A 13,719-nucleotide genomic window follows, 5' to 3' on the forward strand; every position below is an offset into this window, starting at 1 on the left:
GGGGTGGAGCCTTAGTTATTCACCAGGGTGGGGCAATCAACTTCATTGTGTTGTGGTGCTGTATGTGGGGGAGGGGTCAGAGAGGGAGCAATGCTGCTTGCTTGGCTCTTGTCCTGCTTGAAGTCACTTTCCCACTACCCACACTCAAACTGGGCCCTTCTGGTGCTGATTCCTGGGTGGGTGGGTTTGTGTATGTTCTGGGACCCTGTGGGTCCCTCCAATGAACTTTCTTGTGAGGCTGTGAGTTTCTCCCACCACTGCAACCTCCAAAAGTTTTACAGCCAGAGGTTTTGAGGCTTTCTTTTCCTGTGCTGGAACCCTGGGTTGTGTGGTCTGTCTTGCTCCCAATTTGTTCCTCCCAGTTTATCCTCATGCAAATGTGGGACTGCCAGCTGCCACCTCACCCTGCTGTTGCCTTGCCACGTATCCTCTCTGCCTTGGCTGCCCATCTCTGCCCCTCCTACTGATCTGGATGAATGTTTCTTCTTTAATTCCTTGGTTGTCAGACTTCCATACAACTCAATTTTCTGGCAGTTCTGGTTGTTTTTTGTCTTTAAATTTGTTGTTGTCCTTCTTTTGCTTGTGTGAGGAGGCAAAGTGCATCCACTATGCCTCCATTTTGGCTGGAAATCCTTCTAATGGCTTCTCATCTCACGAAGAATAAAATGCAAAGTTCATACCAGGGCCAACAAGTTCCAATATGATTGGTCCTGCCACTGCCTTCCAACTTCATTTCCAGTTCTTTTTGCCTGCTCTGTGACAGCTGAAATAGCCTTCCTGTTGTTTATTGAACTTGTCAAGCACATTACCAGCCCCTGTCTTCAATGATGATCCTGTTCAGGCTCCTGTTTCATTTAGAGGGGTCCCCTTTACTTTCTAAGGGACACAATCCTGGTGACCACTATTTGCTTCAAGACCCACATGGAAGCCTGAGGCTTCCACCATGCTCATTGTTTCTTGTATTTCCATGTAAGAAATACATAGATGCATTTCTTATATTCCAATGTATTTTTCTTTTTATTTTGTATCTACTATTATTATATATTTGGAGAAGAGAGGTATGTCTTCTTGGGGACATCAAAAACAAAAGCCCTAAGCCTGTAAGTTTTCTTCTGAGTTCATTGTTACTTGTGCTCATATTTTTTTTTGCTACATTTTCCCTCCTAGATAATGTGTAATTTCAGTTTTGATTTCCTCTAAGATTCCTGGGTTATCAAGGAGATATTTTCTTGATTATAGAGCAGTTAATATTTTTAATGTTTTTTTTCCTCCATTGATTTCTAATTTTTGTATTTTTATTAGAGAATATGGCCTATAATTTTTTTCTCAGAATTACATGTCCAAAATGAATAAAATATATTCTCAATATTAAAGAGCAAAGATTTTAGTTATTAAATAAAATTTGTTTATTGTATTATTAATTTTAAAAATCTATTTGATCTACCAAGTTCTGAAATAAACATAGTAAAACTCCCCACCATGTGTATTTATACATTTTTAAATTCTCCTATCATTGTTAGGAGTTTTTGTTTTATGCAGTTGTTTGCTATGTTGTATGTTGTGTAAAGTTTTATGACTGTTATATCTTCTTTGTGGGTTTCATCTTTTATTGTCACATAATATCCCCTTTGTCTGGTTTAAGACATTCGTCCTTGAATTTACTCTGTCTGACATTGTCACTTTTGTTTGTCTTTGCACCATCTATTATCTCCTACCTCTTTATTTTCAACCTTTTTCTTTTAAAAAATGTGTTATATTTAAATAGTATACAATTGTATTTTATTTTTAATAACATGTGATAGCCTCAGATTTTTTAATTGAGGAATTAATTTTGTTCATGTCTTCATGTTAATAAGTATACTTACAGTTTAGGACTTCTGTGTTACTTTGTGTTTGTTATCTGTTTCAGTTAGGGATGTGGTTGACCATAAATAACAATATATAACAGTTGTTTAATAACATAAGGCTTTCATATTTATATTACATGTTATTTAATAATTGTAGAACTTTATTCTTTGATGTTCTTTATTTTTCTCAAATGATGAGAAATCTGGAGGTGAACTGCCAGATGGATAGTATTGAATACCAGTGGATAGTATTGGTTTATCTGCTCAACAAGATCATCAGGGGCCATCTCCTTCTATCTTCCTGCTTACTCATCCTTATTGTGTGGCTTTCTTCCTCATGGTTGCTAAGTCTTTCAGCAACTCTGGGCATCACTTCCTCATCCCAGGGAGGAAGACAGAGGTGAGATAAAAGAGGAAAGGGTGAAGGGGTTTCTCCTAAGGAGTCTTTACCTTTTGTTTGGAGAAAGAAACCCGTTCACTGGAACTTCTTTCTACATCTACTTTGTCAAAAATGGAGATATCTGATCACTTCTAGATCAATCATTTGCTAATGAGAATCATATTACATGACAGGTTTAGACCAATGTGTTTTGTCTTTTGAGGCTGGGGTACAAACTTTCCTCTCCTGAAACAGGGTTCTCTGTTACTCCTTGAACAAACTGGGGTTTCCTGTAAGGGAGGGAGGTGGGCTGGAATGGATGGTAGGTATGTAATTGACAGTGTCTGCTGTAATAGCTACACATTTTTTTTGTTTTCTTTTTTCCTTTTACTTAGTTTTGCAGATTGGTAAACCTCTTATTTACTTTCTCCCACTATTAATTTGGAAGTTTTATAATTCTAGTAGTGGTTTTCTTCCTGTTTCTATCAGTCATAATTAAACCAGTGTTCCTCTATTACTATGTTGCTTTTAACATCTAAAAATAACAATGTTCTTCTATATTAGTCAAGGGAATTAATGCTGCCTTCTGCAATGGATAAACACTGATGTTTCAATGTGTTAGTACAACGGAGGTCTATTTCTGAATACATCACAATTTAAGGTGGATTGGGTATCTCTTCCCTGTGATTTGCTTTGCTTTATTCTTGCAATTCCACCATCTTGGAGTAATCTATTTCCAGCTGTGTGGATGAGCAACATAATGTGGACAAGGCATACCAACTACAGAAAGCCTCAGCCTGAAAGTGGCACAAATCACTTCCCCTGACGTTCCACAGACTAAAACTCAGTCACATGGCCCCATGGAACTGAAGGGAAGCCCAGAAAAGTAGTTATCTGCTGAGTTCAGGAAGAAGAAATAGGGTTCTGGACATAGCAAGTCACTGTTACAAGTTGTCATTCTGGTCACTCACACATTTTTTCCTTCTCTTCCATGTAAATACATTCACCACCTCCTTAAGGTTGGCACCCTGAAGTCACATCCAGTCACTGCACCAAGCCCAAAGTCTGCAAGGGTTCTGTATTCATCTGTATAAGGTCTGGATGTGGCTAAGACATGTCACTTAAATACCCTCCTTCCCCACCTTTAAGACACAGTGTAGAGTGATAAAGTAGGGTCACAATATCCACTGTGGAGAAGGGAGAATGTGAGTCCCACTCAGTTGCTAGTCTGTGGCATTCCGGAAGTCCTATAGGTCAGGCTCTGTGAAGTTCCCCTGCTCTGGCAGTGAAAGGACAGCCTTGAGTGAATGCTGACTGCACCTGTGAGAAGGCTCCTCCTTGCTCATCTGAAGTGAGTGTTGAGGATCATGCTCTTGTTGGACCAGCACAGTCTTTGAAACCAGCCTCCTGGTCATCAAAAGTGTTTTTAAGTCCTGAACAATCAAAGGCTTTTAAGTTCAGACTCAAAAAAAAAAAAATTTAGGAGGCTTCTGATCTGTTTGCTTCAATGTCCCAGTAACAACATCTACAGTTTGTTTCGAGACATGTTTCACAAATTGTCAGTACCTCTTTTCCTCTTTACCTCTATGGCTCTCCCTTTCAACTGAAGAGTACCTGCCTTAGGCTCTTTGTAAAAAAAGTGTGATAGATTGCACTCTTAATGTGCTTGTGTTAGCCTGGCTCCTCTGTAGAGCAGAGATAAGGATGAGATTAAACACACAAGGGTTTTACTAAGGAAGTGCCTGTGAGATGAGAAAGGACAAGTGCTGTAGGAGGTGGGGAGAGTCATCACATTGCAGTACAAGTCTGACTTTGAGTGACGGGAACAGGAACTGTCAGGCTGGATGGAGGTGTTCTCTGCAGACATGCAATCCAAGGAAGGTTTGTCAAGGCCTCAGGGAAGTTGCCCATCAGAGGTGTCTGGTGTCTCCCAGGAATGAGCCTGCTACGCTCAGTCAAAGGCTGGTAGCTGCCTCTGTGAAGCATGACCTTGGGCAAACACAAGAGCACAAGAACTGGAATGCTTGGTTAATTATGCTCCCTGTAGCTGGGTATCTGGAGCACATTCTCATGGCAGCCACAGAGCTCTGTACCCAGGTCACTTAACTCCCCTTACAAGTCTTATGGGGCTTTGTTATGCAGAACTTTTAAAAATCCTATCTCTTGCAATTTGGGCCCTAGAAGGAGGTGGTTTTCCCAATCTTACAAAGTCCCAAATTTCTGTATTCTCTCTATTTCCTTTCATTTCTCCTTGCAAAGCACTCAATTCTTTCTTGAACTAATTTCTTTCTCTAACCACATTGCCAAACACAACCACTAGCAGCCAACACACACTACCAATGTTTGATTATCCAGTCTCTTCCCTTAGAGTGACAGGTTCAGAGGGCATGAGGGTCTGCCTTTTATAGTGTCTAACAATTTTACCAAATGTTTTGCTCCTACATAACATGGATCTCCAGCCATTTAGCCTACTAAACATCATTCAACACCCAACTGTTAAGGCAGTGACCACAGTGTATGCCTTTGTTTCAGCAGTAGCCCACTTTTGGGATAGATTTCCATTTTAGTCATGGTAATCAATAGAATCTATTGCAATAGGAAAACTGAAAAATCTCAGTGGCTTATACCTATAGATCCCACTCATGTTACAGGTGGATGTTGGTTGGAGAATCAGGGGCCTAGCTACTTCATCTTGCAACTCCATGATCTCCAATTCCTTATTTTCAGCAAGTGGACAGGAGGGGTGGAAAGGGGGGAGGAAGGAAAGAGGGGAAAGGAGAGAGGAGAAAAAAGAAGGCTCATTGGCTCCTAACTGCCTTAGTTCAAGAGAGACACAAATCATTTCCTTCAGAGAGTGCCTCACTGTCTGCTGAAGATGTCAGGGGCACTTGGTCTCAGACACCAGTTCTAGACTTGGACACCTGCTTTAGCCTGCTGGCTTGGCTGCTCTGTTTCTCCCTAGAGGGAGTGGGAGAGAGAGATGGCTGTGGACCTGCACTTAGATCAAAATCTTTCTGGGATCTTTTGTTGATGACAGCGTACTGCAGAGTCGTTGTGTACATCAGCCGATTAGAACTCAGACCTGTTTCTTCTTCCTTTCTTGTTCCTCCTTATGTTGTGAAGCAGCAAGTGACAAGCACATCCAGTGGCTCCTGGGGGCAGATGGCGAGGTCTGGGTCTGGATCATGGGAGAAGGCCCTGGTGACAAGCCCTATGAAGAGATCTCTGAGGAGCTGATTGCTGAGAGGGCACGGCTGCAGGCACAGAGGGAGGCCGAGGAGCTCTGGTGAGAGGTGCCAATGGGTACTGGGTGGGGCCTGCACTCAGAGCCTTGGGGTGGGTTCCAGATAAGGGTGATAGGTTGTGGGTAGGAGGGAGGAGGTGCCAGGCAGCCGGATGCCTGTTTTGAGCTCTGCTAAGATTAGGTGACCAAGCCATCAAAGTCTTGCACCAGATAGAACTTGTAGGTTAAAATCTTGGATCCACCAATTATATACACACACACACACACACACACACACACACACGCGCGCGCACACAAGTATATGTACATATATAATACATATACATATATAAGTACACATATATGTATACATATATACATATATGTATACATACATATACACACACATACATACATATATATATATACATATATATATATATGAGCTAGTTGGGGGCTTGATTTTCACATCTGTGGTGTGGGTATAATAACACTTTCTATTTGGGTGTGGTTCGGATTCATTGAGGCGATGCATATGCCTGCTTTTGCTTTTTATCTCACTGGGACAGTAGAACAGTTTGGATTCACTTTTGTTATATACTTGTTTCTCTTTCATGGACATTTGAGCCCCCCAGTGAGATTTGGAGTCACACTTACTTCATAAACAACTTTTGATATCTTTTCACTGAGCTCGGATGCCAACATTTCCCCTCACCCCAATTTTTAGTGACAGAGTTTTAACTGTAAAATTGTTAATAACAATCCAACGCCTGCCACCTATGATAACCACAGTGAGCATTTAGGCAATACAGATATTCCTTGATTTATGATGGGCTTATGTCCTGATAACACCTATCATAAATTGAAATATCATAAGTTGAAAATGCATTCACTATACCTAATCTACTGAACATCACAGCCTCGCCTAGCTTACCTTAAATGTGCTCAGAACACTTACATTAGCACACAGCTGGGCAAAATCATCTAGCAGAATGATGATATTGTAGAGTATGGGTTGTTTACCATCATAGTGTGGGAGCTGTGGCTCTCTGTCACTGCCCAGCCTCACAAGAGACTATCTTATAGTATGTCAACAGCCTGGGAAAAGAGCAAAATTCAAAATTCAAGGTACAATATCTACTGTATGTATATTACTTTCATACCATTGTAAAGCTGAAAAATCATAAGTCAAACTACCATAAGTTGGGGACCATCAGTACATGTTTTGTAAACTGCTTTATTTATACACGGTAAATTGATTAACATAGATTCACAACATTATTTAAGATCACTGCCCTGACTGATCTAGCTTAGTAGGTTGGGGATCATCCCACAAACCGAAAGGCCATAGGTTCAATTCACAGTCTGGGCACATGCCTTGGTTGTGGGCCAGGTCCTCGGTTGGGGGCCTGCAAGAGAGGTAACTGATCAATATTTCTCTTGTGCATCAATGTTTCTCTCCCTCCCTTCCCATCTCTCTAAAAAAATAAATGAAATCTTAAAAAAATTACTATACAGTGTTCTCATTACATGGGAAACCCAATATACTGGTCCTGTTGATGGACATTTAGGTCATTTGCCATTCTTTATCCTATAAAAATCCTCTGATGAACATCTTTTATCTATGCCTTTGTAAACTTGAGTGGGAGATGGTATTTTGGAGTCTTTTTTTCCCCTGGTTTCCAGAACAATTCTGCTGATTTATAGCCCTACATATGAGAATGCCTATTTCTCCCGCTTTTGCCAACATCAAGCTTTGTTGACTTGAGACATTCGTCATTCTAATAGAGTAACCAATACTGCCCAAGGTGAAGGGATTAAGAAGTACAAATTGGTTGTTGCAGTAAAGTCATGGGGATGTAAAGTACAGCATAGGGAACATAGTCAATACTATTCAAATAATTATGTGTGGTGTCACATGGGTGTGAGATTTATCGGGATGATCACTTAGTAAGTTATGTAATGTCTTATCATTGGGGTGTACCCCTGAAACTAATATTAAAAAAAGAAGTACTGCCCATAGTTTTTATTTGAACTTCTGTTGTTATGTAGGCCTTCAGTTTCCTACCTGAGCTTATACCTATTGGTGTTCTCTTGGAAGGAGACAGAAGGAGGCAGAGATCACCAACAAGTTCCGGGATGCTCTGGCCAATGAGAAAGCCCGAATCCTGGCAGAGAGGTGGAAAGTGGAGATGGAGGACCGAAAGGCAGCCAAAGTCCTGGAGGAGCGGATTCGTGAGGAATTTAAGGTGAACCAGTGCATCGGGCATCTGTGTGTGGCCACCTGCTCTAGCTCCCAGGCCACTGGTTTGGCCATTGTTTATTATTGAGTGCTTTATGAGAACAGAAATCTGGTATGTCTGAGCAGGAAGGAACTTGACTTATCATTTGAGTCCATCCACTTCTCATTGTAAAGCTGAGAAAACTGAGGGTCATACAGGGAAGAGACTTGCCAAGACCATATGTAGTTAGGGACAGAGCCAGCATCAGAGCTCAGGCCTTCTGCATTCCAAACCAAGGTTCCTGAAATGAGGCCTGGAAAAAGCAATGTTTGTAGTCAGGTCAACCTGGGATGCAGTTCTCACTCTACTGCTTATTGCTGTGTGATCTTGGGAAGCTTGCTGAACTTCTCTGAGCCTTTACTTTCTTGTTTGTAATATTAGGATAATAAGATCTCTCAATTTGAGGTTTTTGGAGGATTCAAGGAAACGAAAAAGGTACATTTTCTGGCCTTGGATAGGGAGCTGTTGGTAACTTTGCATGCCTATTCATTCTGGGAGAGTTTGGAGCTGGTGAAGGAGATTTATAGAAGCTTAGGTAGCCTTAAAAATTTTATTTCTGCTCCCTATTTTGAGATTTTTTTTTTTGCTACTGTAATAATACATTTGGGGGGCAGGGTAGAGTACTCAGAAATGCATATAAGGAAAAAGAAGAAAATAATCATTCTGAATTCCACAAATTATATCATTTTGTGATGTGTAGATCAGTGATTTTCAACATGTGTGCCCCAAGAATTTTTAAAACATGCAACACCTGACTATTTAGTCAGGGAAACTGACCTCTTTTCCCTTAGATTGTCAGATAAAAAATGACAACACTCAAAACAACAATAGCTGTGAAGTGTGAATGAATCAAAATTATACCTATTTTTTAAAATTGGCAAAAAATATATTTTTTGGTGTGTCATGCAATTTCAGTAATTAGTTTATGTGTCCATGAGATGAAAAGGTTGAAAATCATTGGTGTGGATTAATGGCATTTGCCCATTACAATTATGTTATAACCCCTTTTTCCTCATAATAATTATGTAATGAGGACATTGGCCCCATAAGATCATTTATGTTGCAAATATTTTCCTTAGTGTTGTGTTTTTATTCTTAATTTTGATTACAGAGCTCTTAGAGTACAGAATATTAAAATTTTTACTGGCTAGCTTTATCAATCTTTTTCTTTATTATTTGCTTTATTCCTACAAAGATCTGTGTCACCACAAGATTATAAAATACTAATATACATTGTTTTCTATATCTTTCATAATTTTGTTTCTTTGCACTTAATTTTCTTTCACTTTGAAATATGGTTTGATATAGAGCTATAACTTCATTTTTTCCAAGTGGTTAGCCAGTTGCCTCAATATCATATATTATGTAATTTACCTTCTCTCCTATTTTTTTAAAGTATATTTTATTGATTATGCTATTACAGTTGTCCATTTTTCCCACTCCCTTTTGTTCCCCTCTGCCCTGTGCCAGCTTCCCTCCAGCACTCCCCCCCACCCTTAGTTCATGTCCATGGGTCATACTTATAAGTTCTTTGGCTTCTCCTTTTCCTATAGTATTCTTAACATCCCCCCGTCTATCTTGTACCTTCCAAATATGTTGCTTATTACCTGTACCTTTTTGCCCATTCTCCCCTCCCCGCTGATAAACTCCATGTGATCTACATTTCTGTGATTCTGTTCCTGTTCTAGTTGTTTGCTTAGTTTGTGTTTCTTTAGGGTCACTTGTTGATAGTTGTGAGTTTGTTGTCATTTTACTGTTCATATTTTTGATCTTCTTTTTCTTAGATAAGTCCCTTTAACATTTCATATAATAAGGACTTGCTGATGATGAACTCCTTTAACTTGACCTTATCTGAGAAGCACTTTATCTGCCCTTCCATTCTAAATGCTAGCTTTGCTGGATAGAATCATCTTGGATGTAGGTCCTTGCCTTTCATGACTTAGAATACTTCTTTCCAGCCCCTTTTTGCCTGTAAGGTCTCTTTGGAGAAATCAGCTGACAGTCTTATGGGAACTCCTTTGTAGGTAACTGTGTCCTTTTCTCTTGCTGCTTCTAAGATACTCTCCTTATCTTCAGTGTTGGTTATTGTAATTTTGATGTGCCTTGGTGTGTTCCTCCTTGGGTCCAGCTTCTTTGGGACTCTCTGAGCTTCCTGGACTTCCTGGAAGTCTATTTCCTTTGCCAGATTAGGGAAGTTCTCCTTCATTATTTTTTTCAAATAAGTTTTCAATTTTTTGCTCTTCCTCTTCTCCTTCTGGTACCCCTATAATTCAGATGTTGGAATGTTTCAAGATGTCCTGGAGGTTCCTAAACCTCTCCTCATATTTTTGAATTCTTGTTGCTTCATTCTTTTCTGGTTGGATGTTTCTTTCTTCCTTCTGGTCCACACCATTGATCTGAGTTCCAGTTTCCTTCCCATCACTATTGGTTCCCTGTACATTTTCCTTTGTTTCTCTTAGCATAGCCTTCATTTTTTCATCTAATTTGCGACCAAATTCAACCAATTCTGTGAGCTTCCTGATAACCTGTGTTTCAAACTGTGCATTTGATAGGTTGGCTATCTCTTCATTGCTTAGTTGTATTTTTTCTGGAGCTTTGAAGTGTTCTGTCATTTGAGCCTTTTTTTTTTTTGTCTTGGCATATCTGTTACCTAAAGGGACGTAGCCGTAGGTGTTCACCGGGACGGGGTAACGCTGGTTGCTGTGCTGTGACACTGTACATGGGGGAGGGGCTGAGAGGGAGCAATGGCGCCAGCTTCACTCTCCTCCGGATTTCAATCCTTCACTCTGCTACCCACAATCAAACTGGGCCCCTCTGGTGCTGGTCCCCGAGTGGGTGGGCTTGTGCACACTCTAGGCCCCTGTGGGTCTCTCCAACGACCTCTCCTGTGAGGCTGGGAGTCTCTCCTGCTGCTGCCCCAACCCCCACGGGCGCTTTCAATCAGAGGTCTGAGGCTTTATTTCCCTGTGCTGGAGCCCTGGGTTGGGCAGTCTGCTTCACTCCCTGCCGTTTGTCTTGTTTATCTGTGTGCGAATGTGGGGCCTCGGGGTCCTACCCGCCGCTCTGCCTGCCCTGTTCTCCACCACTCTGAGTCCGGCCCTCTCAGTTTATGTGTGCGAATGTGGGGCCGCAGGGTCTGCTAGTGCTCGGACTGCCTGCCCCGTTCGCCCCACACTCCACCAGTCTTGGTCCCGCCAAGGCAACTCGAGTCCTCTCCACCCTGGCTGCCCCTCTCCACCCCTCCTACCGGTCTGGATGAATGTTTATTTTTCACTTCCTTGGTGTCGGACCTCCTTGCCAGTGGATTTTCTGTCAGTTCTGGTTGTGCGAGGAGGTGCAGTGTGTCTACCTATGCCGCCATCTTGGGTAGAAGTGTCTTTTTGATTGTTGTTCAAGTACAGTTGTCTCCATTTTCCCTCCGCCACTCCCACCCACTCCAGCCATCCCCATGTCCCACCCTCAATCCTATCCCACTTTGGCTTTCTTCACGTGTCCTTTACACATGTTCCTTGATGATGCTTTCCCCATTTCCTCCCATTATCCCCTCGCACCTCCTCTCTGGTTACCATTAGTTTGTTCTTTATTTCAATGTATCTGGTTATATTTTGCTTGCCTGTTTGTTTTGTTGATTATGTTCCACCTATAGGTGAGAGCATATAGTATTTGTCTTTCACCACGTGACTTATTTCCCTTAGCATAATATTCTCCAGATCCATCCATGCTGTCACAAAGGGTAGGAGCTCCTTTCTTTCCGCTGTGCAGTATTCCATTGTGTAAATGTACCATAGATTTTTGATCCACTCATTTATTGTCGGGCACTTACGTTGCTTCCAACACTTGACTATTGTAAATTGTGCTGCTATGAACATTGGGGTGCATATGTTCTTTTGAATTGGTCTTTCAAGATTCTTAAGGTATAATCCCAGCAGTGGAATTTCTGGGTCAAGAGGCACTTCTATTTTAAATTTTTTGAGGATATTCCATACTATTTTCCACAGTGGCTGTATCAGTTGCATTCTCACCAACAGTGTACTAGGGTTCCCTTTTCTTCACAACCTCACCAGTACTTGTTGTTTGTTGATTGAGTTATGATAGCCATTTTGACCAATGAGTAGTGGTATTTCATTGTGGTTTTAATTTGCATCTCTCTGATGACTAGTGACGCTGAGCATCCTTTCACAGGTCTCTGTGCCCTCTGTATATCCTCCTTGGAGAAGTGTCTTTTTACATCCTTTGCCCATTTTTTAATTGAATTGTTGTCTTTCTGGAGTGGAGTTTGGTGAGTTCTTTATATATTTTGGAGATCAAACCCTTCTATGAGGTAACAACTGGGAATATATGTGTTCCCATATGGTTGGTTGCCATATGAGGTCCCATTTGTTTATTCTTTCCTTTATGTCCCTTGCCTTAGGGGACATATCAGTGGAGATGTTGCTGCATGGAATGTCTGAGATTTTCCTGCCGAAGTTTTTCTCTAGGACTTTTGTGGTGTCATGACTTATATTTAAATCTTTTATCCACCTTGAATTTATTTTTGTGTGTGGTGTAAGTTGGTGATTGAGTTTCATTTTTTTTGCATGTAGCTGTCCAGATCTCCCAACACCACTTTTAAAAGAGGCTATTTTTACTCCATTTTATGCTTCTTCCCCTTTTGTCAACTGACCTTAGAGACTTGGGTTTATTTCTGGGCTCTCTGTTCTGTCCCATTGGTCTATGTGTCTGTTCTTATGCCTGTACCAGGCTGTTTTGATTACAGTGGCCTTGTAATACACTTTGATATCAGGTATTGTGATCTCTCCTGCTTTGTTCTTCTTTCTCAAAATTGCTGCAGCTGTTTGGGGTCATTTGTGGTTCCATATGAATTTCTTAAATGTTTGTTCTATATCTGTGAAATATGTCATGGGTACATTAATAGGGATTGCATTGAATCTATACATCGCTCTGGGTAGTATGAACATTTTGATGATGTTAATTCTTCCAATCCATGATAGTGGTACATGCTTCCATTTGTTTGTGTCTTCCCTAATTTCTTTCTTCAGTGTTGTGTAGTTTTCTGAGTACAGGTCTTTTACCTCCTTGGTTAGGTTTATTCCTAGGTACTTTATTTTTCTTGTTGCTATATCAAATGGGATGTCTTTCCTGATTCCTGTTTCTGATGTTTCATTGTTGGTGTACAATAATGCCTTCAATTTCTGAGTATTGACTTTGTATCCAGCTGTTTTGCCAAATTCACTTATTATGTTGAGTAGTTTTTTGGTGGAGTCTCTAGGATTTTCCATGTACACTATCATGTCATCTGCAAACAATGACAGTTTCATTTCCTCCTTTGCAAGTTGGATGCCTTTTATTTCTTTTTCTTGTCTGATTGCTGTGACTAGGACTTCCAATACTATGTTGAATATGATTGGTGAAAGTGGATAACCTTGTCTTGTTGCTTATATTAGTGGGAAAGCTCTAAGTTTTTGTCCATTGAATATGATGTTGGGTGTAGATTTCTCACATATTGCCTTTATTATGTTGAGTGATGTTCCCACTACTCCCACTTTGTTAAGTGTTTTTAGTATAAATGGGTGCTGTATCTTATCAAATGTTTTTTTTCTGTTGACATGATCATTGTTTCTTGTCTTTCCTGTTTATGTGACGTGTCATGTTTTTTAATATGCAAATATCGTACCATCCTTACATCCCTGGGATGAGTCCCACTTGATCATGGTGTATAATCTTTTTAATGTATTGCTGGATGCAGTTTGCCAATATTTTGTTGAGGATTTTATCATCTATGTTCATTAGTGATATTGGCCTATAGTTTTCTTCTTTTGCTGTGCCTTTGTCTGGTTTTTGGATTACGATGATGTCTTCATAAAAGGAGTTTGGGTGTCTTCCCTCTTCTTGGGTGTTTTGGAATAGTCTGTGAAAGATAGAGGTTACCTCTTCATTAAATGTTTTGTAAAATTCTCTTGTGAAATCATTTGGTCGAGGGCATTTGTG

At 40.6% G+C, this 13,719-nt stretch overlaps 1 protein-coding gene across 2 annotated transcripts in view; it reads left to right on the top strand.

Moving 5' to 3' along the window:
- The first annotated feature begins 5,393 nt into the window (after positions 1-5,393).
- Positions 5,394-13,719, top strand: part of SH2D4B (SH2 domain containing 4B) — an 82,504-nt gene continuing 74,178 nt past the window's right edge. For both annotated transcript variants that reach the window (XM_053923447.2, XM_071221240.1), the window contains exons 1-2: positions 5,394-5,512; positions 7,551-7,698. In XM_053923447.2, coding sequence (XP_053779422.2) covers positions 5,412-5,512; positions 7,551-7,698 — 249 coding nt within the window. In that variant the 5' untranslated portion in view covers positions 5,394-5,411. The remainder of the gene's footprint in view (positions 5,513-7,550; positions 7,699-13,719) is intronic.

This window comes from Desmodus rotundus, chromosome 4, assembly GCF_022682495.2.
Source record: "Desmodus rotundus isolate HL8 chromosome 4, HLdesRot8A.1, whole genome shotgun sequence".
Lineage (NCBI taxonomy): Eukaryota > Metazoa > Chordata > Mammalia > Chiroptera > Phyllostomidae > Desmodus > Desmodus rotundus.